General features: G+C 42.0%; 1 protein-coding gene and 1 long non-coding RNA gene across 8 annotated transcripts in view; one reads left to right on the forward strand and one right to left on the reverse strand.

Annotated features, from left to right (window-relative positions):
* Positions 1-24,676, forward strand: part of RAPGEF5 (Rap guanine nucleotide exchange factor 5) — a 219,255-nt gene that overhangs the window by 58,848 nt on the left and 135,731 nt on the right. For 5 of the 7 annotated variants that reach the window (XM_053263696.1, XM_053263693.1, XM_053263695.1 and 2 more), the window contains exons 6-7: positions 1,242-1,308; positions 5,981-6,029. In XM_053263696.1, the coding sequence (XP_053119671.1) occupies positions 1,242-1,308; positions 5,981-6,029 (116 nt within the window). Of the gene's footprint in view, positions 1-1,241; positions 1,309-5,980; positions 6,030-7,094; positions 7,227-15,654; positions 15,814-24,676 lie in introns of those variants that run through there. The other 2 variants (XM_053263700.1, XM_053263699.1) reach the window with 2 other exon arrangements.
* Positions 5,102-24,173, reverse strand: LOC128330597 (uncharacterized). Its single transcript, XR_008310172.1, has 3 exons — positions 23,776-24,173; positions 23,421-23,535; positions 5,102-10,709 (listed from the first exon to the last, which is right to left on the reverse strand). It is a non-coding gene; the product is annotated as an uncharacterized LOC128330597 (long non-coding RNA).

Here is a 24,676-nt window from a genome sequence, read left to right on the forward strand (position 1 = left end):
GCAGAATATAAACAATAAAAATATATGCTACTCTGCTAGTAAGGAACCTAAGGCAGGGTCATACATTGGCTGAGATATAGGAACCTGAGGGAAGAATTGGTGGAGGAGACACAGGCTTGAGAGGGAGAAAGCAAACTGAGAAGATGGAGAATTGAAGGGAAAGGCCAGTTAGAACTGTGTGTGTAGAAAAGTTTACACAGGGCTTATAAGGACAATAAAGTATATATACTGTTGGCAGAAGGAGAGAGAAACATGCACTAGATAGCAAAGTTTTGTTGGCAGAGTCAGAAGGAAGCAGGACTAAAGAGGCAGTGAGGGAAAAAGCAGAAACTTGAGCAAATAATGGGTGGTGAAGTCATGGAATTTAAGAAAAAAGATGGTTAAAAAGGGTGAGCCCAGGAGCAGGAGAAACTGTGAGCTATTGGCAAGAATGGGAGTAGGTGGATTAAGGAGCTTTTAAAGCTGATGGTTCAAGAAGGTATAGGGCCCTCCTGTACTAAGGGTTCCAGCACCTTTTGAAATACATAGATGGAAAAACATCACTTTGTTCTATGCAACTTTAGAAAACACAGGAGCTTTCTCAGGTCTGGACATGGAAATCTTAAAGCGAGTGTGTGACCCAGAATGCACTGAGGAAAGGCTTTCAAAGAACTAACCAAATCTAATGTGAAAAGAAGCTGTTAAGACAAAGCCAGGGTTAGATTGAGCTTGGGTTGCTCCAGCAAAGTTTCATCTGTGGGTCATGAGAAATGGACAAAGTAAAGGAAAATCCTAGTTTAGCCCAGATCTTGCCTCCCTTCCTTTTTTTTAGCTACAGATCATGAACAGGCCATAGTGCTGCCTTATGATGTTTCATTGTCTTTAAAATGAAAGATTTATTGCTTCAGTTGCAATTCCCAACTGGTGTTGCCCGTCAGTGTCTGCATATACCACTGAAAGGAAGGTTTGCAACAATAGAGGCCAGAAGTCTATGCCCTTTGATTTCAATGGCAGGCCTCTTTCTAAACCAGGGCATCCCTGAATAAAGTAAATAACCTCTGATGAAAAAAATATATCAGAAACACTTTAATAGCTATATTATATAATTGCAAGCTTCAGGCGCAATATTCTGGTTCCATGCACCCAACTTGTCTGTTTCTTTCTTCAAGTTCATCACAGAACAATTGTACTTCCTATCCTCAAGTGCTCTTATGGATTTATGTGTATTTTTGTATAATGCTTGCTCTCTTCCTTTTAAAAAGGAGCACTCAAAAAATAGAAGACACAACTGAAACCAATGCTGAAATCCTTGCTCGTCTCACTTCTGCGGTAAGGCTTTCATGAGATTTGTCTTGATCCTACTGAAAAGTTACTTATTTGTGATGAACTGTTGTCTTAAGAGGAGGAACTGTGATGTGAGCATTACGATTCTGATACCTTGTATGCGTGACAATTTAATGGCAGTGGCATAACACTGTTATGCTAATGGTGAAGCTTGTTGTCAGGCATGATATTATATTAGCAAAGTAAAAACTGCTATTGGGCTTAGCCAAATATGTCAGTTCACCACTGGCAGTAAAAGGAGACCACTGAGATAAGCTTTTACATAAACATGGGTAATATGAATAAGCCTGGATTTATGAAAGACTGCTGTCTGATTTCTCTCACTCACTGAGATTGGCTGATGAAGCATTAAGAATGCATTGTGGGCCTTTTCAATATTGGTCCCAAAGGAGGCCCAAGTGAGCACAAACCTTTTAAGTTTCATAAAATGTTGTAAATTTCTTTTTAAACTGACATTTAGTATGACGAATTTGACTGTATAGCTTCCAAATTGGTGTTTATAAATTTATATATTCAACTGTGTTTGTGTGTTACTTTTATTACTAGGAGCTAACATTGGGCGAATGGGTTCAAAAAACCTGGGCCGCCACCAATCAGTGACCCCAGACACGCCCCTGCATCTGACATCAGGTGTGTGTGTGGGTGTTATTTTGGTCCCAGATGGGGCCGCATGGCCCTGTTTGGAGCCAAAATCAGCCTGTGCTGTGTTGGCAGTGCGGCTGGAGTGACTCTCTCTGCCTTAAAGGCAGGGAAAGCTAGGTGTCACTGCCAGCTCAGTGGGGCCGATTGATCTCTCTTTCTCAAACAGGGCCATGCGGCCCTGTTTAGGAGAGAGATCGGCCTGCGCTGCATTGGCAGCGCGGCCGGAAGGCAGGGAGAGTTCCTCCGGCCCACACTGCCCAATGCAGTGCAGGCTGATCTCCCTTCCAAACGGGACCGCGTGGCCAGCCAGAAAGCGGCGGTGGCAGGAGAGGAAGTGGGCCAGCCAGGGCCAGAAAGCGGGATGGTGGTGGTGTTGGTCAGGCCGGGGGGGGGGGGAAGCGGGCTGGCTGGCCCGCCAACCAGAAAGGTGGGGGGGGGGCAGATAAGCAGGTGAGAAAGAGATGAAGTGGGCCGGCTGGAAAGCAGCAGGGGTGGAGGTGGGAGAAAAAGTCAGTGGCAGGTGGTTAGGTGGCCGGATGCACAGATGCTAAAACCCCACCCGCGGCTGGATGCACAAAAAAACCCATGCTCCTTAGATATGTAACTGGGAGTCTAAATTCCCAGTTTAGGACATTTCCACAAAATGAAGACCCACCTTACCAGGGTGTGTGTGTTTGATATTAATGCAACAGAATTGCCCCCCAAATCAGACTCTGTAGCAATAAGCAGCACATAAAATATTCATATGAACTGTAGCTACATAAAATAAAGCCAAGGTTAATGAACTGATTATGCATGCGTATGTGATGTAGCTTTATTATTCCTTTGGAGCTCTAGTTTGGTATATTTTGTTGCCTTCCATGAGAGTTCAGCACCCCTGCTATTGGAAAGTACTTTTTTCTCTGAATAATAGTAAAAGTTCCTTTTTCTTGATGACTCAGGCTTGGAACCTATAGTAAAGGAAAGTTATCCTCCCGCCCCCCTTTTTTAAAAAATATAATAGGAGGGTTAGGGGATTTCTGTGTCAAATGGTGCCAGGTTGGTTGGACTGCAGGAAACAAGTGCAAATGATTCATTTTCGGTCAGAAACATATTTTAATTATTAAAAATTACACTTACTGTTATACCTTTTACCTGGAAGTTCACTACTGAGACTGTGGGCTCCCTTTAAATATGGCATCACTCTTTATGAGATAACATTTTGCATAAAGGATCTCATGTGCAAGCATGTTTAATGCTTGGTCGGTTAATTTGCTCAGAGTAGCTTTCTGTAGCTATGGATTTTGAACACATTATTATAATTACCTTTATTCTATATAATTTTAAGTCACTAGATCTTTGATTTTTATCTCATTTGTATGCAAAAATGTGTGTGAAAGGAACAATGCTGCTGTGGTGTATTTTAAATACTGGCATTGAAATATGAGCTAGTTTTCAATCATTCCCCCCACCCCCCATTTCTGTTATCTGCTCAAGGCACATGGTATGATAATTGAGCACCTAATGGATATCATAGTTTAAATAAGCACTATTATCTGAAATGGGATATCATTTAGACAGCATATTTACTCTTTCATGGCAAACATCAATGTCCTAATGAAGGTACTTGGTGTGCAGAGCTGATACTATGAGAAGTTTTATTTAAAATCTAGATTCACACTTTCAGTGAGACATTAATAATCCAATTTTTTCAATAAAGTAGTGACCTGAAACTTACTTGGCATAGAGAGCTTTTGCCCCGGTTGAATAAATGTAAACTACAGATTTTAATTTGAAAAGGACCAAAGGGAACTAGAAATAAAGTGTCAACATCCAGACTAGTGTTGTACACACCAAATAACATTTTGTGTGTGCAGCGGGTATGATCAATGTTTGCAGGTCCCCTGCTCCCTCTCTAGCTCTCTGTGGCTCCCAAAAATATGTCTCTAAGCTTCCTACAACCCTCAGGGATGTATTTTCAGGGGGCACAGAAGTCGAATGGAAGGGAGATCAGCACATATTGTCTGCTGTTGCACATAATGTTATTTGGCATGTACAGTGTTTGTCAGCTAGTAAAAATAGGCAGTGTAGAGAAGTACATGTCCAAGATTAGAGAGAAGTTACAGAGCAACTGAGTTGATGCATTTTTATTGAATTGAATAGTTCTGTTCAAAGAAAGATCTGTCAGTTTCACATAGTAGGACTTATATGTGTGCTGCTCCAAGTGTTGACTGGGTGACACCCCCCCCCCACACACACTCCTAATCTCTTAGCATTTAACTTCAAATATATTTTAGCTTGTATGCAGGAGCAATCCTGAAAATATTAACTGAACATAAATAGTTAGAGGTGATGCCTGCTGACTCTGTCAGTGGTCTCAGATATCTCCAAGATGTTTGAACTACTCTATTTATCTCTGCCATGGCCATGTGAGCTTTAATCTTGTAACAGTGACATCTGACTTTTGCCTGCATGGTGTTCCAGCTGGATTTCAATCATGGCTTTGACATTATTAAAAGGAGTGATTAAGGGAATATCAACGTGATAAGGATGGCTGTGGACACTCACTGCTGTATGGAAATATTGAGTGACTCAAGCACATGTGTAAATTTAATTTCTAGTATATACAATTAAAGTCTTGGGCTATGGTTGTTTTTTAAAAAAATATTTTTTTGCATTATTCACTAGGCACAATAAAATAGCATGATTACAGGATAAAATACATTAGGATGGCTTCTAATTTGCACAGATTTGGATTATTCTGTAACTTAGAATAATCTCTCTCATAGTTTTAAACAATCCAGAATTACAAAAAGCTGTTTTGTTGTGTGTTTTGTTCCCAGCAGATGTACTTAGCTTTCTCCTAGCTACCTTAACTAGATCCTCAGCACAAGCAGAGTACTTGAATATTGATCTTGGTATCAAAAATGAGAAATACACGTGACCAGGTTTACTGGCTGTATTCTAAGGATTGTGGTAATTGGAGCACATTCCAGTGATTGATCGTCATAAGTGCTGTTTGGTCATATACATGATGCCTATGCTATGTCAGATAAACTTTCCATGTGATAAATCTTATATTCAGTACACATCTGTCCTGTATCCTTGAAACATATCTGAGGGGAAAACATGTTGCCATCAATGAAACACCCATATGTTTCCGGAACTAAATTTAATATGTAAGACAATACATTTGCAAAATGCTCAGCCCCTCCCCAAACATGTATAGCCATGTTAGTTTATGTCAGTATGGCAGTTGTATTTATACCATTAATCGTAATTGTGTTGAAACAAGGAGATTTTTTTTAAATGAATATAACAGCTGCATTCAGATCAGGAACAAGCAACTAGCTTGAGCACTTTGTCCTTGTCTCCCCCCCCCCAATTTAACAGAAGGATTCCTCAAGCATTATTATAACCTATAATTTGATCCAAATGCTTTGATTCTGTTTTGAAGGGATTGCTCAAACCACATTTTGCAGTTCACGGCAAACAATGGTTTGAGCCATGAGGGAGGAGGGAATAGAATGAAGAAGCATGTAGGTCTGTAGCTCATTTATGATGCTCTAAACCATGGCTGAAGGACCAGAAATACAATGCTTGAATGAGGCCAGAATTTCCCTTAGGCAGAATTCCATTTGGACATAAGAATAATTAGTCTGGTCATGGAATCAGGAGCCCCAGACTCATAATATTTATTATGTACATTTCTATACCGTGCTTCATCCTAAGACCTCTAAGGTGGTAAACAACAAGTTACAAACATAAGTTTGAATTAAAACATTATCAAAATAATACACAGCTATGACCACTAAAAGGAGATCTGATCTGAGGGCTACTCATTGGCCAAAAGCCTGGATAAAAAAAGGTAGCAATTGTTCTTGGAGCCCAAAGAAGGCTGGTGGTTTCTTCTTGAAGTTTCCTTTGTAATTAATTTGTGGACCCCTCAATTAATAATAATAAAAGGCAGTATGTGTCTATAACTACTTCCCATTATTATGACAGCTGTAACATTTTCCCTTCTTTGGTCTGTTAGGTGCAGAGAGAATTGGTAGCTGTTCTTGCTATGAAGGCAAGAAAATCAGGTGAGTATATCAAGGTTTTGATTCTGCGCTTTAGAATAGTATTAGAAAATTGTCTAAAATGTGAAAACTACTTGCATGGCATCTAAATCTTTGGCACATCAGTGTGATGTTGATGGGAGCTCCTCTCTGATTGTAAGGAGTGTTATGATCATGCTAGGACTCCTGGTTGTGGAGACCTGTTGCATGAATGCAGCTCCTCTTCTGTTTATCGAAGGAGCTTCCATCAGTAGCATGCCACTCTGCCAATTGGTTTGTATGCTATCCCTTGAATGTAACAAGAAATACCTACTAATGTGTTTTTCTTTCCTGTTGTCTCAGTGAACATTTATCTATTAACAGTTCTTGTGCTTCTGGTATCAAGTGTTTGGTGGTAGTTTCTTTTACAGACCAAATGCTATGCTATTCTTTTTTAAATATTTCATAAATATAATTATCATTCATTGTATTTAGTTACAAATGTGTAAATTGATGAAAATGAGAGATCCTGTTTTCCTGTCTTAGCTGTAAGTAATGTCACTTATGTACAATCCTTACTGATAGTTACGAGGGCAAATAGAAGACATGTAACATCTTAATTACTTGATTTGTGCTGTGCTTAGATTGACAAATATTTGGTTATAAGTATGCTCATGAAATGAAGTCATTACATTTGGAGGCCAATTTTCAGGTACCAAATCATAGACAATTAATGAACAGCACAAATAGACTATTTGAGCTTAAACAATACAGTGTGTGGCATCTTGAGCTTGTCTGAGTTTAGTATTGGTAGATAAATTAGAGTATGTGTCAGGGGTGTCAGGAGCTTAGCTGCGGCTGGAGCACAAAGTCCTCTGGCGGCTCCCCCGCCCCCGAGACTTCACAATTGTATGCACAGAGCCAAGACCTTTGTGTCTGATGTCAGACATGAAGGGGCGGGGCCATTGCCCCACACACAGCGTGGCCCGATGGGAGGAGGAGAAGCAGGCAGCCACACTGTGTGTGTGTGGGGGAAGTCGCTTGGGAGCCGGAAGTGAGAGTGCGCTGGGCACGTCGGCGCGTTCTCTCTTGCGGAGCTCTTCGCATTGGCTGCTGGCGGTGGCTCAGGATGGGGGAGCCGCCAAGCGGGGAGGCGCCGGAGGCCGGCTCGGTGCTGTGCCAGCTTCTCATTGGGGTTTGTTTACCACTGCCATGATGCCATCGGGAGCTAACTTTAAAAACGTGAGTCCTCAGGATATTTCCTTCTCAGAGCCCCGCGCGTGCCCACCCCGTCCTGGAGGCGGCATTCAGAGGGACAAGGGGCGGCAGGGAGGTATCCTGCCGCCCCAATTATTACAGTAAATATGCGCGCTGGAGGGGGCAAAGCGGCGGGAGGGGTAAGTAAACCCTCCCCACCCTTAAAGGAACCCACTCCACAGTGCCGGACCGCAGCTCTGCGGTTCCATGCACACCCCTAGAGGAGGGTGCCTTGGCCCCCCCAACCAGGCCTTGGCAGCAGGGGAACAGTCATCTCCCCATGCTCCCTACGCAGTCTGTTACTTGCTAGTAGGGATGTATGAATCGATTTGGGTCCAAAACAAATCGCTCAGATTTTGGACCTGGAAAATTTGTAAATGCAGACCTCCATTTTGTTGCGAACCCTCTTGCTGTCTCCATTTTGTGTCAGGAAACTTGTTTGAAAATTCCTCCCTCCCATGTTTCAGATTTGTGACTTACAGTGTGCAACGATTGGCTGGCGATTTCCCCCTGGTTCCAGATTGGCATGTTTCCATTCAAATATTGTATTGCCAGGAGTGACTGATCCCTTATTGGCTAGGGGAAGGGTCAAAGAAGGGACAAGGGTGGGGGGAGTTTGAAAGATGGATTTTCAAATGTACTTAAGGAGGTAGCTAGCCACCTTTCTGCCTCGTGGGAGAAGAGAGCGAGAGAGAGCCAGAGGAGCTTTGTCTTGCCTTGCCTGCCTGCTGCCTGGAGTGGATTCTCTGCTTTTTGTTCCTGCTTTCCTGATTGAGGAAAAGAGGAGAGATCTTTTTTCATCCCCTTCCTGCTGCTGAGAGAATCACTGCCTGCGCCTGCTGTCTGTGCAAATCAATTTGGGTACAAAATGATTTGTTTTGGGAGATTTGTGGACGAAACATAGGAACATAGGAAACTGCCATATACTGAGTCAGACCATTGGTCTATCTAGCTCAGTATTGTCTTCACAGACTGGCAGCAGCTTCTCCAAGGTTGCAGGCAGGAATCTCTCTCAGCCCTATCTTGGAGAAGCCAGGGAGGGAACTTGGAACCTTCTGCTCTTCCCAGAGCGGCTTCATCCCCTGAGGGGAATATTTTGCAGTGCTCACACATCAAGTCTCCCATTCATATGCAAGCAGGGCAGACCCTGCTTAGCTATGGGGACAAGTCATGCTTGCTACCACAAGACCAGTTCTCTTCTCAAATCGCCCCTGTGCTAGCTGGCCAGATTCAGACCCAAAACAAATAGGGTGTGATTTGATTTGGGTACAAATCAAATCGAAAAAATTGATTCATGCACATCCCTACTTGCTAGTAGTGTCCTAACTCAGATTTATATTTGAGTGTTAAGCTACATTATTTTAAATATTTTTGATCATGGCTTCTTTTTAATATGTGGGTAAAAGGACGACGTGTCTCATCAAGATAATGAGATCTTGCTGATGTAGGTATTTGTTTATTCCTGCAGTAGTGCCTCTGACCAATTAAGATGATGTGTCCTTGTTCGTTTGAGTAGGCTTCTAGGATTTTTAAAATTAAACTGTACTTTGTATTACTGTGTTGAAGTAATGCATGTAAAGTGATTGCTGGATCGATCATGATAGTAAGGTTTAGATTAAAATGTTAATCTGATCATTTTAAAGAGTAAATTAGGTTGGCTGGTATGCAGTACAATAGCAATGAATTGTATCAGTACAAACTATGACAATGGGAACTTCTGTACTAGGGTTCAGCTTTGATAGTTACTATAGCCTACTTTCCAGTAGGCTTATGAGATCACCTGGCATTCCATGTGTCTGTCCCCCCACCATCAACTTCGCAGTGCCTGGACCAATATGAACCACATCAGATACAGTTGAAGGGACACCTCAATGGTGTAGTTTGTGATGATGTCATCCACCCTGATTCAAGATGGCAGATGTGCAAACTTTTGAGGTTCAAGTGGGCTAACTTGTGAACTGCCTAACTGATTTGAACCAAATTTGCTACAGCTGTAGGGGCACATGGGGAAACCTCAATGGCATAGTTTGTGATTTATTGATTAAGTTTGTATACTGCCTTTCATTAAAACAATCCCAAGGCCATTCACACACAAATTAAACAAAAACTATAAAAATTACACAATTAAAATATTAAGCTAAAATATAAAAACATAAATCGGACTAAAAAGATTTAAAATGCAAGCATAAGACAAACATACAAAATACAAAGAAGCAGCAGTAGATGTAATCATATCAAGGCCTGTGTAAAAAGCTAGTGATGTCATCTACCCCAATCCAAGATGGCGGACTCATGAATGTTTGAGGTGCAAGTGGACTAACTTGAACTATCTAACCAATTTGAACCAAATTCGGTACAGTTATAGTGAGTGACATAAAGGAACACTTCAATGGCATAGTTTGTGATTATGTCATCCACACCGATCAAGATGGCAGATGCGTAAACTTTTGAGGCACACTTGGGCTAACTTGTGAATTACCTAACTGATTTGAACCAAATTTGCTAGAGCTGTAGGGACACTTAGGGATACCTCAGCTACGTAGTTTTATGATGTCATCCTCCCCGATTCAAGATGGCAGAAACATAAAACATTTGTGGTACAAGTGGGCTAACTTGTGAACCACCTAACAGATTTGAACCAAATTTGCTACAGCTGTAGGTGCACAAGGGGAAACCTCAATGGCATAGTTTGTGATGTAATCTACCCCGCTCCCAGATGGCGGACACATGAATTTTTGAGGCACAAGTGGGCTAACTTGTGGACAGTCTAACTGATTTGAACCACATTAGGTACAGTTGTAGTGAGTTACACACAGGGACACCTCAGTGGCATAGTTTGTGATGTCATCCACCCTGATTCAAGATCGCAGATGTATAAACATTTGAGGCTCAAGAGAACTAACTTGTGGACTTTGATTTGTACCAAATTTGGTCCAGTTGTAGAGAGAGTGAAAGGAAAGTAGGCAGATTAGTTCTTACTAGAACAACTTGTTTTTACTATGGCATGATGTGGAAGTCCTCTCTTATTTGGAAAATCTACTGGCTTCACAATAAATATTTGAAGCCCTCTGACCAACCCCTATCTTCAATCTGGCCTCTTCTTCAGTCCCTTGTTTCTACCTTCTCAGCCTTCTTCCTCGTGCTTTTTCTTGTCGCCATCTCTTGGATAAATCCCATGTGAACTTCCCCTCTCAGGCTTCTGCACTTGGATTTCTATAACATGTCCTTGGAATCTTCAGGATCCTGAAGCTACTGACCAATAGTATTTACTAGATTATTGACCAAGATAGCCAATCACTTTTAAGGACTTGGATCCATAAATGCCAAGTTATACGGCATACTCTGACAGAACATGAACCTAGCAGCCTCTTAAATCCACTTTCTCAGAGCAACCAACATGGCTTCCTAGCAGTGCCAATTTTCATTCTCTGCTACAGAGGTCTCCTCATTGTATACTAACACAGGCTTCTGCAGAGACACAAGAGAGACCGCCTTTTAGAACAACCTCTAATCTTTGTAATACAAATAAACAAATACTACATTTTTTAAAAAGTACATTTTTAAACTCATAAGGAAGACTGCTTCCCCACAAGCCAGAATTGCCAACATGGTCAAAGAACCAACAACAACAGGGAAAGCATCAGCAGTGGCATTTGTGCATAAGTCAGCTTACACTATTCTCAAAGGTTTTCTGGAACAGACAAGCTTTTTGTTGCATTTCAAAAGACAAGCTGTGATAGAATGAGGTAGACCTTACTTGGGAGGGTGTTCTGCAGCTGTTCTGGAGCATAAAAACCCACCAGGTGGCAGGGAGATATGGAACAGCACTTGTAATGCTATTTGAGTGTTTGGATATGGAGAGGAGGAGGAGGAGGAGGTGGTCTTAAGGTATCAGTGTCCCAGGTTGTTTAGGCTTAAAGGTCAAACCCGCACACTTAATTGAGTTTCAAAATAAATAGTAACTCATGATGGCAAAATAATATTGGAATGTTATGCTCAGGGCCGTAGCTAAGGGAGAGGGGGCCTGTGTTCACCCTCTCTCCCTGATAGACCTTCGGAGTGAAGGATATAATGAAGACAATAGGAAAGGGTGGAGCTGGGGGCATGGGTTCTTTGAACCCATCCACTCAATTATAGCTGTACCCCTGGTAATGCTCTGTAAATATTCTGGCAGTCACATTTTGAACCATTTATAGTTTCTGAATAATCTTCAAAGGCAGCCTCATGTGGAGTGTCTTGCAATAGCCTAACCAGAATATTGATAAGATGTGGATAACTGTGGCCAGGTCCATCAAAGAGTTGGAAGTAGAAATTGTCAAGCCAAACATACGGTTTTGTCACATAATGGAATATGGACTGGACTTGCTGCAAAAATGGGTTGAGCAATGTAGAAAGTTGGTTTTTACTAGATTAAATAATCAATTTTTCATGTGAAGTTGCATCATCTTTGTGTTGTCGGCAGTGTTTGGTATGAAAAATAAATAGATCTCTGATACCACTTTGCATAGTCTAGGTCAGAAACACCTAGGGCAGCATACTTGAATATTCCAATTACTGTTATCTGAGGAAATGGATGTGACTTATGCCACTTGACTGTTGCTAATTGCAAAAGTGTTTATATTGCTCTCAAGACCTCAAGTTTATTAGATTTTAAATTGCATCACTGCAAAATGTGATTTGCTTACCTTTGCTTTGCATCCAAAACATTTCTACAAGGGAATTAAAATTACTCTTTGGCCACCATCCATGCATACAGTACTACTTGAGTAATTAAGGTCATGCTACTGTATAGGCCATCTCTTTGCTGAGAACATATCTCAACTAACACATAGTCCTTGAGAGATTTTATTTGGCACAGAAGCAACTTATTTTGCTAGAACTAGGTAGAAAATCAGTGTGCAAAACAAATATCCCAGTCTGAGAGCCTAAGTGTTTTCAACCTCATGGCTTACTCTGTGGGCTTCCTAAGAATGATGACTGTCTTAGGCTAGTGCATTTAACAGCACCACCAGTTTGTGTAAAGGAAAAAGAGCTTGCCATAGCCAGTGCCCAGACTTTGTAAGAAATTTGGGTATAGACAGTCTGTATGCAAATAACTGGTTTCCGGTTTCCGTAACTCTTCCCCACCTCGCCTCTTTCTCCACATTCAAAATGATATTTCTGATCCTTAAGGAAGGATTAAAGATTATCAATTGGAACATACTATAGAAAGAATTAGTACAACTTTATCATGCATACTTTTAATTTCTATTTCTCCTTGATATCCTGTGGCATCAGATAACACATTTCACAACATGCCTTATTAAACTTACCCATAAAATACAGTAGTTAGCATTCACAGTGGCACATCTGGAATGAAGAATTAGCAGAAGCAATTCTTCCCTTTCTTACCCTCCTCCCTGTAGCCAGAAAATCTGTTCCCAAGTGTCATGGGATGCAGCATCAGTGGTTGCAGGAGAAGGAGAGATCCCAGAAATTGAGGAGACTCCCTCCACTCGTGGAGACATTCTTGGCCTCCTAGAAATTTGTCCATAAGGAAATATGTGTAGCCAACAGGGGCATATTTATAGAAAGCAAAGAGCACTAATGAAGGCAGGGGAATCAGCAAAAATTGCTCCTTCCTCCCATCTGCATGCATGCACTCTACTGATCTAGAAGACTTTGGCTGAGCTTGGAGGAGCCGTGCTCTGCAGGGATGCAGCTACACTTGGACATCAGATGGCTGCTCAACATGGCTTATTTTATTTTAGAGTTGATATCCCACTTTTGTCCAAAACTGCCCAAAGCAGCCAAGAATAATCACATAATAACCATACTAAAACACACAACACTAATGTCAGTGTAAAGGGTCTGAGCAACTAAAACAAAGTCTTTACCTAGCTCTGAAAAGATACCTAACTTCATGGCAAGCAAGCCATTCTGGCTTTTCCAGGTCATCATTTACTTTGTATCTGATGACAGAGGGGCATAAAGAAGGTGATATCTGAAATATGGAGTATTAACATGTGTAATATTTTAGATACTCCTGGAAAAATAACACGTTTTATCCTTGGATCTTTCTGCATGGGATGCAATTACACAATGTGTATGACTTCAGTTCACTTCAAAAGACCCTTTATTGTGCAAAAAAAGTTGATACACATCAATAAAAAACATTTTGCTGTACACAGCATCATCATTTAAACAAAGAAGCACAGCCGGGGGCGGGGAGGGGAAGGCAAGTGCCACCAGGTAATGACTTCCTTCCATGTTTAAGTGCAGAATCAATTAAACTAACTGGTGTTACTGAGTTTATAAATTTAATTTTGGACAACAAATGTTAAAAATAACCCATTGTGAGTAGAATATATTCTAGATCATAATTCACCATACATAGAATTTTAATACTTACTTAATATAGGCATGTCTGGCTTCTGGTGTTTTTAATTTTGTGTCTTATCTCTCTTGTGGTCAATTAACTGGAGTAGAGAGAATAATCACTAATGAACTCTGCTTATAATGCATTGGTAGACAGGACACATGCTATCCCCCTCCCATTTTTTAACTGTAGAAAGGTTTTTAATGCTGAGGCTTCTTGCTTAAAATCCTGCTATAGCTATAGTCGCTTGCTTATTCCTTATTGTTTCAAAATGATAAGAAATGCACCTTTATATTGTGCAGAGATGTGAGACTGGAATAGGTAGGGGAGAGATGATAGAAGCGGTAATAGACCCCCCCCCATTTATTTATTTTTTGATAATGCCTTCTTGTGGGTTGGGGGAAGAGGAGGAACTACACATGCAGCCAGAATGTGCTGTTTGCTGCAGCAGTTTCCACAAGCGGCAGTCTGCTTTTTAAAAATGAAAGCCTCTTCTCTGTCTTGCAAAAATAAACAGAAGATTGTGGTAAAAGCAACAAATGAGGCTTCATTTATACAAGTGGCTCTCATCTCACCTCCAATCTCTTTGGATCCAGACCAATATATCTAATGGGGTGAGTGATGTTTGGTGTAGAAGTCTGCATTTAGATTTGGGTTATCCGTTCAAATGGTGCTTATTCAGAATCCTGTAGTTTTATCAGGGGCCTAGTAAGGTTGGTGTTGGTCCTGATTCCTGGGACAAAAAGTGAAAATTGGCCTCCCCCTTCCCCCCCATGAGTCGGGACAGAAAGAGCAAAGAGTTGGTGGGCCCTCTTTCCCTAGGGGCTCAGGGACATGTGTCTCCCCCGCCCTGTTCAGTTATAGCTACACCCCTGAATTTTGGTCTTCACCCTTGAAACACTTCTTGTCACTTAAAGAAACACTAATTTAGTAAATGCAAAATTGATGACCCCCCCCCCTTTTAGCAACCTTTTTCCTGTTTGATAAGATTTTAATTTTGAGTTGAATAAATAATTATGTGTATCACCCCCTTATTGGTCTGTTGCATCTGATGGAGGAACTTTTAAATGCATATTTGGGAAAATCGAGGAAGCACAGCTTAAAATTTTATTTATTTGAATTTATATTCCGTTCTTCCTACAAGGAGCCCAGAGTGGTATACACAGTTAAGTTTCTCCTCAACAACCCTGTGAAGTAGGTTGGGCTGAGAGAGAAGTGACTGGCCCAGAGTCACCCAGCAAGTATCGTGGCTGAATGGGGATTTGAACTCGGGTCTCCCTGGTCCTAGTCCAGCACTCTAACTACTACAACACATGTGCAGTGCTGATTGAGTGATCTTATGTTCCTTTTCTGTCTAACCACTAATTAAAAACAACAACAAATCCTGTACCCGCAGTTATCCATGGAAAAAACCCAACAACCAAAAAACCATTACTAGGCATAGTTTCCTGCATGATGATATTATTATTATTATTATTATTATTATTATTATTATTATTATTATTATTTTACATTTATATTCCACTCTTCCTCCAAGGAGCCCAGAGCGGTGTACTACATACTTGAGTTTCTCTTCACAACAACCCTGTGAAGTAGGGTAGGCTGAGAGAGAAGTGACTGGCCCAGAGTCACCCAGCAAGTCTCATGGCTGAATGGGGATTTGAACTCGGGTTTCCCCGGTCCTAGTCCAGCACTCTAACCACTACACCACGCTGGCTCATATGTCTACTTGTTTTATATTATTCTTGTTATAACATTAATTATCACCAGTGTTATTACTTTATATAGTGTTATCAAATTGTGCAGTTCTAGTGCATGGCTATATTACAAACATTTCCCATGAGTATATTTACAAACATGAGTGTGAAATTGGATGCTTCCCCTTATCTTTGTTCTGAGGCCTGTGGAAAAAGTTCCCATCTATTCTCCATATCTGCCCCAAACCATGGTGGTCTATGATGTCGTGAGGGTCGGAGCCAAGATGGCCACCGGTTAACAGCTTGATTCACGAGCTCCTGCCCCGACCTGGGCTTCCCACTTCTGCGTATACCTTTCAGGGGCTTGCCTCTCCCCAGGGGGAAGAAAAGATCTCACAACAGCCCTGCCAACAAGAGTCCGGCCAACGACAGTGGAGGATGTGTGGGAAAGAAGAAACAAACTAAGCTCGACTACTTCCTAGCTCTGTCAGAGGCAACAGCGGGAGATGCGTACGCTGTGAGTACCAAGAATAGATTTATGGCTCTGGGCTCGGAGGCTCCCCCCACTCAAAGAGGCCTCTTCATACAAGCTGGCTATTAAACAAGATACACCCAAGCTGTCTCAGAGGGTTGCTGCTATTATTATTATTTTACATTTATATCCCGCTCTTCCTCCAAGGAGCCCAGAGCGGTGTACTACATTCTTGAGTTTCTCTTTCACAACAACCCTATGAAGTAGGTTAGGCTGAGAGAGAAGTGACTGGCCCAGAGTCACCCAGCTAGTTTTTATGGCTGAATGGGGATTTGAACTCGGGTCTCCCCGGTCCTAGTCCAGCACTCTAACCACTACACCACGCTGGCTCTTAGTATCCAATCACCCAGCAAATCAGCGATATCTACATTATCTCAGCAGAAAGTTTGCTAGCCATTCTCGGCCAGATAAACATTATCACTGAAAAACTGGACAGTCTGAGGCAAGCTTTTGACCAGTTTGTAGCCCAGGAACATCAAGGGGTTAAACTCCTCGGAGTGTACCGTCTCTATTCTCTCAATCAGCTCCTCCCTTCACTTCTGTCTCTACTTCTTCACGTAAGATGACACCAGGCTTCTTGGGAAATAATAGCCAAACAAACTTCCATCATGTGCTTCAAAACAATAAATGTGTCCTTGAAATTCCTTGCAGTGTCCGTCATAGGTGGGCAAGGAGATTACTTGCTCTTGTCTTACTTGTCAACCACCAAACCAGGTAATACTGGCTTAATTTACTTTTTCCTGCCTGCTAGCCCACATTGCAGAAGGCTTTTTTAAACCTTCCAAAACTCAGCACTGGTGACAAAACTGACACTGCAGCCACATCCCTTGCTCTTTTATGGCTACCAACTTATTCATGTTTTTGCAGACCCTGTAATTAGAGATTTTAATCTCTGGTCGAGTGGTTAATAGCACTACCATAAAACCCACCAACTCCAAGGACAATAAATCTCCTAACTGTGACAAAGACAAGCAAGCCACAACCATTCTGACTGGAGATTTTCAACTGCATGAAGCCATTCAGGATAAACTAAGTCACCTAAAAAATCAACTGCTTAAAGCAAAACAAACAAACAAAAAACCTGTTGGCTGCAGCTTCGTGTTCAGGACACGGGGAGAACACCACACTTACAGACCCTCCAAAGCACTCACAAATCACTCCAGCTACTCAACCCCAAAAATATGCCACACTTCTGCTATACACACCAAGAGTAAAAGAAAACCTTCAGTACATTTGGCAGATTTATGCTCTAGCTCTGAGAGTGGTAGTGAAACGGATGATGCAGAGGGACCTCTCAACAAGCTCACCATCAACTGGAGTGACTTGCCCTCTAGATCTTGTGCATTAGTCCTGCAGATATCTGGCATCACAGATACTGTGAAATCCTCTTCTCACATTACAGTCCCACCCCTAGAAGGTGCCCAGGAGAAATCCACCCTGGGGGGCAGAGTGCACATGCCCCGCAGCAGCCCTCAAGAACCTTCTCTCACACCTGCAAACCTCCCAAGTCATGAAGTGGGTGAGGAACCTCCTCCAGGGACCACTGCCTTGTAAGAACCGCGCCCTGGAATGCTGTTTGCCAGTGACCCATACTTTGACAAGATCACTGCACTGTTGATTTCAGATAACCTGTCTGTGACAGCCTCCCGAAGGGAGGATCCCCATGCCCCCCCACATCATCTCCACAACCTGAGGATCCACAAACCATCTTAGATGCTCCTTAGACGTGCCCCCAGCTCCCTTTGACCCCCAACTTGAGCCACAATCAACTGGAGGGCAAGGTGCATACCCCCCGGAAGCTGATTGTCAGAGGTATGGGCCTTCACACTGCCCCCATCGATCCAGCCTCTCTCTGTATCTGACAGCAGCAGCAAGATTGACATTTGCTCGCAAATGGAAGTGAGCAAATTTCGCTTTGCCCAAGTCATTGCCTGAGTAAAGAGGATTGGATACTTAAAGTATTAGAATTGGCAGAAATGGCAAAATTAACAGCATTATTAAGAAATAAACTTGAATTTTTAAAACGGGATTGGGACCCTCTTCTTGTTTATTTAAAAACACATTATAAAATGGATTTTTATCAGGCCTTCGAGGGGTAACAACAAATGCTTAAAAAACGTCTCGGAGCTGATTTCTGTATGATTTACCAAGGAGAGAATGATGAAACTACAGGCAAGACCTGGGTATTGTTATTGGTACTTGTTTCAATGATGAGATGGAAGTCCTTATGTACTCCCCCCCGCTTTTCTGTTTGTTTGTTTGTTTGTTCTATTTGTGTTTTCCTTTTTGTATTGTGGAAAAACGGAATTAAAAATATTTCTTTTAAAAAGACTGGGGAAGGCTCCGGGTGAGGACCTTATTCCACTGGAGGCTGTTAAAAATAACATGGACTGGTGGGCCCCTGTCCTGGCTTTGCTCTTCACCTATATTGACACGAGTGGCCAAATTCCCAAGGACTGGGGGGTAGCGATCATTGTCCCTATATTTTAAAAGGGCAAGAAGGACGACCCTGCCAATTACAGAACACCATTAGCAAACTTTATGCGAGACACCTATATGGGAAACTTAGGGATTGGCTGGAACAGGAAAATCTTCTTGCTGAGGAACAAGTGGGCTTCAGGGAAAGGTGCTCCACTCGGACCAGTGCCTAGTCCTACAGTACCTTATCAGGAAATACTCCTCCTGCAGGGTGACCTCCCTCTATGCCGCCTTTATCAATCTTAAGGCAGCATTCGACTCCATCTCACGTGTCAAATTATGGGAGAAGCTGGAAGCCTCCTCCATCGACCAGCACCTGCTATACCTTCTTCACACCCTGCACGTAAACACATCACTCAAGGTGAAATGTAGCCCCCAAGGCCACCTCACAAGAACTGTTACAACTCAGAAGGGCATCAAACAAGGATGCATTCTGGCTCCACTCCTCTTCAACTTCTACATTAAGTCTATGGTGGGCCAGCTCAGCAACCCAGATTTCCACCCTGCAAAGCTCGCAGGGAGACTCATTATCATGTTATACATGATGATGCAGCCATCCTCTCAAGAACCCCCATTGGCCTTAGAAGAGCACTGAGGGCCCCAACGTTGCACTGCAGGAAGAACTGCCTGGAAATCAGTTATCACAAAAGTAAAATTATGGCCTTTGCCAGGAGGCCCAAGATCAGCTCTTGGCAGATTGTGGGGCATAGATTGAGCAAGTTGCACACTTCAAATACTTGGGAGTAGTTTTTTCATTCTGGCAGTTCTAGGAAAGCCCATGGAGAACACGTAGCTTTAAATGCCCAGAGAAGTACCTCTGCCATTCTCAAATTCCTGCGGACAAGAGGAGGCCATTACGTACCCGCTGCCCTTGAACTGTTCACAGCCAACTTTGCAATGGTTTTTTGGTTGTTGGGTTTTTTCCATGGATAACTGCGAGTATAGGATTTGTTGGGTTTTTTTAATTAGTGGTTAGACAGAAAAGGAACATAAGATCACTCAATCAGCACTGCACATGTGGTGTAGTAGTTAGAGTGCTGGACTAGGACCGGGGAGACCCGAGTTCAAATCCCCATTCAGCCACGATATTGCATCTCTGGAACTTGCACAATTTAAACCCAACATTGCATCTCTGGAACTTGCACAATCTAAATTCCTGTGGGCAGTGCTCCAAGTACTGAGATGTATCTCCATTCTACACCTGGAGACAGGCGTGATCAAGCTGGAGGCCAGGGTGTGGGTGGCCATCTTCTTTTATTAGCAGAGACTATCCTTCTGCCCAATTGGCCTTGTCCCCTAACCCTACACAATGATTACCAATCTAGCTGGATTCAGGCAGTTGAGACCAAAATAGCTACTTTGAGCCTTTCCCCCATGATCTTGCTCAGTATGCGCTATGATTAGGCAAAAGCAACCATCAAGCAGCGCATTACAGACACTGAGCGCCAAAATGATCTCAGCAGTGCCCCAAAATTTCACATCAGTGATGGGCTTAGATATTCTGCTTCTCCAGCAGCATACCTCACCCAACTGGAGATTCCAAAGCACAGAAGGGCGTTCACCTTGGCTCGCTGTCACGGCTTCTCTTCAGCAGTGCTAGAAGGCAGTTATAAAAGGACCCCATTTGCTGAGTGACTATGCCCCTGTGGCCTAGGGCAGATTGACACTATTGAGCATGCTCTCCTCTACTGCTTGTTCTATAGAGACATTTGTGCCTCCCTCATCCTTCCATTGCTAAGCAAATATCCAGGCCATTTGAGCCAATTTTATAGCTCTTTGCTGCTCTCTGACTCTAAGCCTGCCATCACATATAGCGTCACCAGGTACTGTGTGGCTGCTATCAGCATTCGTCGGTGGATGACAGGCAGTGAGCCCTATCAGCCTCAGTCTGACTCTCGGTGACTCTGGGCAGGCCCTGCAATTGCTCACGAGCCTCCCTTATACTGCTCCTTATAACCTTCAATCTGGCTGTTTTTTCAGTTTTATCACTCAGATATATTTCTGTTCTCTCGTCTTTTAACTCGTGCATTTTTTATTACTCTTACTACCTTTTAGGCGCTTAGTCCCTCATGTTATTTAGTATTTTTAGTCCTTTTAGTATAGGTAATCATTTTTTTATCTAATTTCATTTTTAACATGAAATCACCATTATACTTTAACATTGGTTTAGTATTTTTAGTATTCTTAGTCCTTTCAGCAGCAATATGTACTATTTTATATGCATTTATCTTTTAACTAATCTCACTTTTATTCTGGTCTGTGACCGTAATAAAGATTGATTGATTGATGGGTGGTCTATTATTTGAGCTCTGTTTCTGAAGCCTGGGGAATATCATTGGTATTTCAGTGGATCATGAAGGTGCATGTATAGGGGTTTCTCCAGTTACCATTATCAGCAAGGGGATTGATTCTGTGTGTCTGTGCGTGTGCTAAATTTTGCAGCACAAGCATAGACAATGGTAACATTAAATTGCTGGTATTTGAGGCTGGAAAGAGGAAATTCACACCTTCCTTGGCTTTATTGTTCCAGTCTGGCTGCAGAATGTAATGACCATAACTTATTAGTTTGTGAGAGGTTTATCCCTCCAACCAGTAGTACAATTCGTAAAGATTAATTTCTGCACAATGCAACAGAACTTTGGGGAAGATGCAAATACCATGAGGGGTTTTTTTTGGCTCTTTATTCATTGTATTTAGGGATAAATGTTTGAGCTTTAAAAAACAAATGGAGATAAATCAAATAAGCTCTCTATACCATGTGTCACAGAAAAGACGAATAAATAAATTACTGACCAGTGCTGTGACCACAGCTGCATTGAAGGTTACATTAGTAAAGAACAGGCAATGTATAATTAACATGAAGGAAAAAACTTCTCCAGAAATACTTGGATACTTGATAATGTATTACAAGATAGCTTTGAGATTTAAACATGCCTGTATTTTTGTGCTCATGAAACACCACCTGTTCTTCAATCTTACCAAACTGTAAAAAAAAAATTAATGCATCTTCCCAATATATCTGTGATATTTCTTAAAATATTGTTTTAATTGAAAATGGCTACCTAATTATCTCAAGTACATATTTCATTTTTCAGTACTGATTGCATTTTAGCTTAGGCTTGTATTTTTTTTTTAATAAGCCATCTTTCTGGACCCATAACCAGACATTCTTATTTTATGTTTCATACATTCAGGCACAGCATGCTCTCTCTTGTGGTGATTATACTTTCCCTTTCTCCTGATATTATTGGCTGGATTGCTCCAATCCAGGAGCGTTGGGAGCGGCTGCCGGGTAGAGATTGCAGCTCGGCCCATAGAAGTGTGTCACCTGCTGCCAATAGACAGAACTTTTACCACAGGCTTTATGACTGGGTGGAAATGTGTCTGTGTGGCTGGTCTTGCGGAAGTCTCCCCCCAAATAAGGGGTCTTTTGGGGGGAAATTTAAATAAATTTTCATGGGCCCATCTGAAACAGGAGAAGCATCCTGCCTCCTCTAGAAAGCCATTGGCCAGAAGGGGCCAGAGAGCGACTGGGGAGCAAGGAATAGGAACAGTGGAGGGAAAATAATCACAAGGAATGGAGAGGAAACCTATTTAAAAAAACCCACTGATGTGAATGGCCCCAGGTTTCTCTAAATGATCTTTATTGTGCTTATATGTGGCTAATATATGCCCTCATAACTCTCTCTACTTTACCCCACTTAATCCTATGGTAAAGCCCGCCGTCTTTGAAAGGCCCAGATGAATGATGACCTACTGGAAAGTAGGGTTTTATCATGGAAGTGCTGAACCAATCTTAATTTCAGCTTCAAGAAATGATGATAATTATTGCCCATCTTAAGTGAAACTTCCATTAAGGTCAAAGTAGCTTATTTCTTTCTCTAAAATAGCTCTGAAGAAATTAAATAAGCCTTACTTAGCAAGAATGATAATCCCCTTTGTGTCTAAATATACCCGGTCTTTCTCCTGGAGCAAGTCTTTGCTCTATTATTGGTTTTGCAGAAACTCTTGAAGGAAAAATCCTTCCTGTTGCCCACAAGGGAGTAAAGAAATTAAATCAAGGCATAGCCTCCTGATCTTTAAGTGACCATTAAAAAAGTCAACATCCTGAACTCCTTAGGCCCATTTGCAGATGGATGCATTTGAAATTGCACTTCAGCAAGCTAATGCTCATTTAACATCTTCGCATTCTTTTTTTCATGGTGACCTTTTTATCGGTAAAACAGGAGAAATAATATAGGTTGAAATTGGGAGTGGTTGTAATAAACCTGATTGCAGTCTGTGCTGTGGTCTCACTACATGTTCAATATTGAACAGATGTGTGGGTCTAATAAACACAGCTTTTATGCTTAAATAATAAAAGTGGTTTCCTTTTGCTTTCAGCTGGGGGTGAACAAAAGAGTACAGTTTATGTTGGCATGGCGGGAAGTTTATTGCAGGTCTTGGCAAAGGCCCAGAGATTGTAAATCATGTCAGATTTTGAGGGAACTCTCTGAGAAACAACATTTTCTAGCATTTCCCCATCCCACCCTAGCACAGTGGTGGCTGCTTTAGTGCCAAGTGTGGTGTGTGGGTCCTTAAAAAAAACAAAATAGAGTTGAATACCAGAAAGTTAGAAATTGTTGTTCAGTTTTAGTATTTTATGAATAAACTTTCAGCTGGATATTTGCATTGTACATTTGAGTACCATCTGATATCCACAGCTGTGTTTGTTTTAATATGCATGAATTCAAGAGTGTTCATTAATTAACTAAAGCATTAAAATTTAAGCATACTGTATTTTCCTTTCTGTTATGGATACCTTTGGGCCAAATATGCTACCGTTTAATGGGCAAATACTAATGGTGCAATATCCAAAACATAACTATACATTAGGTGTTTTTTTAAAAATTAGAAACAGAAAATACTTTGAGGTTGTACCATGTATCTTGGTTTCTAAATGAAGCCTGTAAGAGAGGTATTTCAGGCTTTGTAGGTCTTATTATGGCCAAACTACATGAAATGCGGAAGATACTGGATCTTCCAATATAATATCTGGATATCCCAATATAATAAAAATTTTAAAGTTTTGGCTTGGAACTACAATGCTGTGGGGAGGGTGTTTAATCCTTTACCTTTGCTGTTCTTGATCAAAGTTGCCTCTCTGAAGCTGCTATGTGCTTGATTGAAGGAAACAGAAAAGTACTTTCCTTGTGCCCATGTGTGCTTCTGCTGGTAGGTGCGTAGCAGCTTAGATGCAGAAAACAGAGTGAGAGAAAGAGTTAGGCCTCTCCACCAGTGTTGATACTTTAATCAAAGCTACAGCTTTTTATGGCTGTGTTGAGGTTTAAAAAATGCAGGGATATTTATTTTATTGCATTTATTATAGACCACCTCATCCAAAGGCTCTGGGCAATGCCCAAGAAATTTAAAAAGAAACTAGCCGACCCCGCACAGAGCGTCTGTGCGCTCTTTGGGGCCGGTGGTTACCTCTTCCCCCACTTCTGCTCCAGTCTCTGCTTCCAGGCCCAGCCTCCTCTCCTCCTCACTGCCACTTCTGCCCCCCCCTTTCTTTCCCCCCTCCTGGGCCTTGCCTCCGTTGCTGGGCCAGGCCTGCCACCTTTGGCCTCCACATCCAGGCCGTGGCGGCGGCAACCAATCCTCCTGGGTGCACCTCAGCCAATCAGGCGCGTCCACCACCCAGCCAGTCAGCTGGGCTCTGGGACGCACATTCCAAGGCATACCCAGGAGAATTATATATAGAGATACAAACAAACAGCATTTAAAATACACTGCTTAAAACAATATAAAACAATTTAAAAACAATTCAAAACCATTTAAAACCAGTTAAAATACTTAAGAACCATTTTTAAAACTTGGAAGGCCAGGCCAAACAAGTACGTTTTTAGGGCTCTTAAAGGCCAACAGCGAGTCTAAACTGCGGATATCTCCTGGGAGTGCATTTCATAGGCCAGGAGCAGCTACAGAGAAGGTGCGGTTCCGAGTCACCACCAGTAACTGGAGACGGACCTCTCCAGATGACCTCAGTGTGCGATGAGGATCATACAGAAGGAGGCACTCTCTAAGGTAGCCCAGACCCAAGCCGTACAAGACTTTAAAGGTAATAACCAGTACTTGGTATTTTGCCTGGAAACATATCAACAACTAGTGCAACTGTTTGAGAACAGGCATAATATGTTCTCTCTGGGCTACACCAGAGACCAGTCTGGCTGCTGCATTTTGAACTAATTGAAGTTTCCGAACAACGTACAAAAGCAGCCACATGTAGAGTGCATTGCAATAGTCAAGCCTGGTGGTTACCACCACTGTTTTGAGATCATTCTCATCAAAGAATGGATGCAGCTGTCGAATAAGCCGAAGTTGATGGAAA

Source organism: Hemicordylus capensis, chromosome 6, assembly GCF_027244095.1.
Source record: "Hemicordylus capensis ecotype Gifberg chromosome 6, rHemCap1.1.pri, whole genome shotgun sequence".
Taxonomy (NCBI): domain Eukaryota; kingdom Metazoa; phylum Chordata; class Lepidosauria; order Squamata; family Cordylidae; genus Hemicordylus; species Hemicordylus capensis.